At 33.7% G+C, this 6605-nt stretch overlaps 1 protein-coding gene and 1 pseudogene across 1 annotated transcript; both read right to left on the bottom strand.

Annotated features, from left to right (window-relative positions):
- Positions 1–1036: 1036 nt before the first annotated feature.
- Positions 1037–1450, bottom strand: LOC148586463 (uncharacterized). The gene has a single exon (XM_088515648.1). The coding sequence runs from the start codon at positions 1448–1450 to the stop codon at positions 1037–1039; it is 414 nt and encodes a 137-aa protein (XP_088371774.1).
- A 2935-nt stretch (positions 1451–4385) lies between these two features.
- LOC132179369 (lignin-forming anionic peroxidase-like) lies at positions 4386–5675 on the bottom strand (annotated as a pseudogene).
- Positions 5676–6605: the final 930 nt, after the last annotated feature.

Genomic DNA, 6605 nt, shown 5'->3' with positions numbered 1-6605 from the left:
TCCAACCCTTACCAGCTCTTTGCATTCCGCTTTCACTATCACCAAGCATTTTGTTGTTGTGGACTTCATAATGAGTAATTTCTTGAGCACTCCCAATTATGCCGAGGCCATTTGAAGTTATCAACTTAATTATAATGATATATAGGAGAAAGAGATTATTTTTCTCATTCCAATAACTAAATTGATGTGTGTACTCTAATTAATGATAGTTCATGCTTGGATTTATAAATTTAATCCCACAGTTCAACACCACTCCCACAAGCTGCTCTATCTCAAAGTGCAAATCGTGACTTATATACGAGTCTTATATAGTCCTCGGGAAAATTGAGCTTTAATGTTCAAGTAGGTTTAGAAATAACACTATCTAAGTCGGTTGCGTTTGAATAAGCGTAAATCATGTTCGAACGACAACTAGGGTTCTAAAACTTATTGCATGAGATGTCGTTCAATCATTGTTACCATCGAGTGTCTTAAATTTTGCTTGATAATTATCTCGTTCAAACCATCTTCGAGCTTGCTTGTGAATGAGATTCTCAACGAGATCTTTGTGAAATATTGTGATTCAACCACGTTCGAACCAAGTGTAATCGTCCTTGTGATCGAGCCTTTCGGGAGCTTGAAATTTTGAATCCTTGAAATCCTCCATTCGAGTGGCTTGCGATCGATGTATTCTGGAACTTGTTCTTAGGATCGAATGTGTTTCAAACAGGCTTGCAATCAAGCATTATGCCTTGAATTTTTGAACATTGTAAAATTGCCTCGTTCGAATGCCATTCAATCGAGGTTGCGAGGGGGCTATTATGATCTTCAATTTGAACCAAGTTTTAAACCTCATCCTAACAACTGACTTAAAGCCTAAACCTAGACTTACAACACAACATTTTGACACTAAATTTGCCAACAACATAAAACCTAACAAATTCTCCATTTGGCAATTATGTGACAAGAATCATCAAAGCTTACAACTCAATGCAAAATCTCAAAGAATCACTTTTTTTTTTTTTTTTGAAATCAATACGTGGAACTTTTATTAAAATCAAACAGCCAAACCCAACTGCTCTTGAGCAATTAGGTTCTGAATACAAGAAGGTGGACCTGAAGTCCACACCTTATTCATCAACTGTTTTGTTCCCATTTTCGCCAACTCATGGGCTGGACGATTCGATTCCCTATTAATAAAGGACAACTTCCATTGTGGAAACTCTCTTAGCCTCATGCGAATGTCATTAATCAAATGGCCTGTGCGGCTCCAATCTGGTGACCCCGATAGCACTGCATCAACCACCGATTTTGCATCTCCCATAAAATGGATACGCTCATACCCCATATTCCGACACATTTGGATCACTTCCAGTGCCGCCAATGCTTCAGCAGCTGCAGGTTCAATAAACCCCCGTAAGGTAAGACTTTTGGCTGCTATCATATTCCCTGCATTATCACGTAAAACCATCCCCAATCCCAATCTCAAAGAATCACTTACTAATTGTATTAAACCGCTAAAGTACTAGGTCTAGGTTGAATTTAATGACTAAACACATCTATGTGAACATGCATATACACATTAAACGCATAGAGAACAAGTGATATAAAAAATTGAACAGATATTGATCTTAAACATTAAATATAATACTCAAGAATATTTGATCATCAAAAAATCTGAATCAATTACTGCATCAAAAGTCAATAATACACATATGTAAATATAATGTCAAAATAATAAGTACAAAATACATTCATGTCAACATATCAACAACTCTAAACCCAAAATTACTTCCCATTGTCACAAAATGCAAATCTACCCATGGAGTTCGAACCAACACCTTCCAACGTTAATTTCTTTTAAATATCCAATCACACCATTGCAAGTGTGTTGTTGTTTCTAGTTCATATCCTTTAAAAGAATATATTAGGTAGATTATTACATATTATAGTCTTGACTACAAAAGGTTTATTCCTTCTATCTCCCCACCATATCTAGGATAAAGCCTGGTGTGTTTAATTATACAACAGTCTCAGATCACGTTAGAATAAGCTTGTTGACACCAGGTTTTGATCATCGAAATTAGGGGTGGGCAAATTAACCGTTACTGTTTAACCGGCCGTCTACCGGCTTCGACCGAACCGATATAAACCGTAGTCGATATGCCGATATCCTTATCGGTTAAAAAAAGTATACCGGAATTCGGTCCGGTCCGGTCCGGTCCGGTTAAGCGGTTCTTATCGGTTAACTGATTTAACCGATAAGAAACTTGAATTTTATTTTATTTATTTTTATTTATTTATTTTATTTTATTTTTATTTATTTATTTATTTATTTTTTTAATTCTAGTCCCAAAACGGTGTCGTTTAGTCTTTTAGAGAGGTTTCCAAATTCCCACAAGTGACACAGGTTTCTGAATTTGTGTAATGGTGTTGCCCATGACTTATTTTCCTTTTGCTAAGTGACTTTAATTAGTTAATACTTTGTTTATTATTCATTAATGAATTTTATTTTAATTTGGGTTTGGGTAGGTTTGATGTTTTTTTTTTAAGTGATGGCATTTGATGGGATTTCTTTGCCTTTGGTAAAAGCATTTTTCATTAACTAGTTTTGCTAGTCTAATTAGCATTCATTATGTTAATTAGTCCATTTGCTTTGGAAAAATGTATTTTATAATATAAAAAAAAAAAAAAGTTGAAGTGGGTCAATATAAAAAAACTTCAATTTTTAGCCCAAAAAAAACAAATATTTGGGTCCCAACAAAAAGTATTTGGGCTCTCAGAAGTAAAAAAAACTCATTTTTGGTTTTTGGCCCAATAAAATAAATCAATATAAAGCTCTCGGTTAAATCGGTTAACCGGTTTAACCGGACCGTTTAACCGTGTACCGTTTTAACCAAAATTATCGGTTAAAATTCTTATTGGTTCGGTATCGGTTAATAAACCGTTTAACCGAAAATTATCGGTTAATAACTGATAAGGTCCTTAACCGGACCGTTTTGACCGATACCCAGGCCTAATCGAAATAGGCCAACACTAAAAACCTAACACACAGCGTAATAATCAAGGACTCCAATACTTTGATGTTTGACATGTGATCAACTGTAACAGTGTAACAACATTAATGATCACCATAGGTCTCTCTCAGGGCCGGCTTAATGTTTTCTGGGGCCTTAGGCAAAACTTTTAAATTGGGCCTTATTATTATTATTTTTTTAAATATTTATATATTAATTAAATAATATTTATTTTAATATTATTATTATTCTATTTAGAGTTCTCATTTTTATTAGTCCTTACAAAAATAAACACAACAATAAAAAAATCAATTTTTTTTTTTTAATTTTTAATTTTTTAATTTTTTAATTTTTTTAATTTTTAATTTTTTTTTTTTTTTTTTAATGAATCCTTACCTTTTTGATATACCTGTTTCAAACAAAACCCACGAAAAAAAATTGACAAAAACTCATACAAAACCCACAAGAAAAATCAAGCATAGAAATAAACATGTTTCTCTCTCTCTCTCCTGGCCTCTCTCCCTCTCTCTCTCTCTCTCTCGCTTAATCTCTCTTCATCACGTTCTGTTTTGAGTGAAACTAAGGAAAGAGAAAAAAGAAGATAAGTGGGGAGGTTGTCGGCAGTGGAGAAAAAAAGAGAGAGATAAAGAAAGGAAAGAAAGTGGGTGGTTAGATAGGGTTAAAATGATCTTTTAATATCAAATAATTTCGGATTTATAGATAGATAGGCTATTTTTAAGAGTAAGGATATTTGCTTTTCTTGGTTAATTGGTCTTATTTTACGATGGGCTTATTATATTGGGGCCTTCTTAAATTGAGGCATTTTTTAAATTATTTACTTATCATGATTAGAGGCCTTAAGTTGTTATTAAAATAAAAAATTTAGGCCTAATTTTTTTTTTTTTTTAAAAAGGCCTTAAATTACAAAAAAAAAAAAAATTATTAAAAATTTTTTTGTGCAATTTTTTTTTGTTTTTGGGCCTTATTAATCCAGGAGCCCTAGGCGAGTGCCTCACTCACTTAGTGGTCTAGCCGGCCCTGATCTCTCTCTCTCTCTGATGACAAGTTGTAGCTAGTCTTGCACCAAGAAGCACTGCAACAAATTAAGAGGGTACGTAGTTCTATTTTATTCTAGGGATAGTTAAATGCCTAGTCACATTCCACATATAATCACATAGGGTAATATCGAAGTGGCTATATATAGAAACTTCTTTTGTATCTCTTCGTTGAAGATATAACTTGTTTGTTTTTTAAAGTCGGGGAGAATTAATATAATACAATGAATCTCATTACAATTAACAATATGTAAAATTTTTCAATTTTACACTTGTGATAATTCCAATATATATATATAAACAAATAACTGACATATTGGAGGAGCAGAACAAGTTGTTACATATAGTAGTACTTGTGAGTATTTGGGAAAGAGCAGTTTTAACTAGTTAACAGCACTACAAATCCTTCTTATCTGCCCAGCTGAACCAGTGAGAAGATCAATTTCACTCATTTTAATCATGGCGGATGCAAAATCAGACTTGAAAGTGGCAGGGCTTCTACTATATTTGGAAACAACGCTGTCTGTCGACCCTCCACTAAAGAGGATTTGATCTGAGGCAAGGAGACCCTTCTTTTGAATTAAATTCTTGAAGTAGTTATTGTCAAAAGAATTTGGAGTCACCAAGTCAAGTGCTGCCAAGTTTTGATCGCCGCCCATAGCTGGACAACGGCGCTGGCGAGTGCTAGCAAATCCAGCATCAATATCACTCCCATCGTTGTATATCCGGTCTTTAAATGTGATGCATCGAGCTTGCCCTAAAGTGTGGGCACTTGCATTCATTTGGACATTAATTTTGTTAGAATATTGTTTAAATTTATTATAGTAATCAATATTATAGTAACCTAATGATTTTAATAAAATATTCTACTTGTTGATGAGCTAACCTGATAAAGCGACCATATCTTCTGCAGTAAGGCCTTTGCGAGCAAAGTTAGAAAGAAGTGTCTGAAGGTCATCAGTGGCAAGTGGAAGTTCTGTTTGGGCTAGAGTTAAGCTTGCGGTTGTGGAATCTCTTCTTCCGAGCTTCACACACCAAGATGGGCCACCCACAGCAACAGATGCATCACGTGCAGCCACCGCAAGAATATCTGCGCAGGAAACAACTCCAGGGCATGTCTTCTCAACCTCAGCTTTGGCACTGTCTATCACTTCAAAACCTCTTACAGAATTATTATTCTGCGATGCGTTTATTTCGCTTGTGATAGAGGGTGCATCCTTGAGTAGAATTGATGCATCACAACCCTGAACATTAAATGCATGTCATATATATTAATTAATTTGGTCCGCAAATTTATATATATATATATATATATATATATATATATATATATATATATATATATACACATAAAAATATATTATACCTGAACAAAACAATCATGGAAATGGAGACGAACAAGAGACGCCGCCATCCGACGTTCGCGTGAAACTGTTGTTCGGATAGCACTCCGAATGGTGCTGAGTGCATTCGGACACGAGTGGTCGTAAAACTGGGAAGAAAGATGCGCATTGCAGGTTGAGGTAGAGCTGCTGAGAAACAGCAAGATAAGCAACAAAACAGCTGCATTCTTGTTTGAATTTCTCATCCAACTCATCACCTTGTTAACCATTGCAGCCGCCATTAATTGATGGATCGATCTTAGTTTGTTTGTTTCAGGCAAAAGAAGATGAGAAAGAAGATGATAATGGAGAAAGCTGAATGGTATCCCATCAATTTATAGTTGCACTACTTTGTCTGGGTCACCTCTCTATTAATTCATGAACGCGTTTCCTCCCACTCGCACGCTCCACTATGACAATTTCTTCTTCGATATACTTTGAACATTCTTTCCTTTTACGTACAATATATAATAATAAAATATGAATTCAAGTCGAAGATAAAATTATTTACTTATATATATATATATATATATATATATATATATATATATATATATATATATAATTCTCGATCATACGTACATGTTTGAAATCCTCTTGGCATTAAATGGATACAACTGGGCATTTCTCATTATTAAAATGGTACGTAGTCAAACTTTGTTGTCTTCTCTAATTTAATTATATGAGTGAATGATATTGACGGCGCCCCACGAAAGTGTTCTCTTCTTTTCCTAAAATGTTTATGCTTTGTTTTTTAAGTTATGTGTTAGAAATTTTAATGTTATTCTTGAAGTATATATATTATTTTAATGTTAATATACTAGAGTATTAGTTATATGTCCGTGTCAGATATTAATTAGATCTAGCACATGCATGGAAAAAGTAACAAGCATGTTGAAATAATATACAATTGTTTTGTTTTCTTAATTATTTTTAAATTATTGAATTCATTTGTCTCCATATGTTTTCTGTAATAATTATTATTATTATTATTATTTTTTTTTGACATGCTGTAATAATGAATTCTAAATCAACAACCCTAACCTTGAAATTGTCGTAGGCTAATTAATACTGGCCAAAGACTTAAATGACAGTGGAAAGACTCAAGTGTCTATGTGTGTATATGTGGAGGTGCTTGCTAATCTGGACTATTTCAATTTCAAGGGATAATT

Source organism: Corylus avellana, chromosome 4 (genome assembly GCF_965113065.1).
Source record: "Corylus avellana chromosome 4, dhCorAvel1.hap1.2, whole genome shotgun sequence".
NCBI classification, from domain to species: Eukaryota; Viridiplantae; Streptophyta; class Magnoliopsida; order Fagales; family Betulaceae; genus Corylus; species Corylus avellana.
Note: the sequence above shows the minus strand (reverse complement) of the source record. Positions and strands in the feature narration are given on the sequence as shown.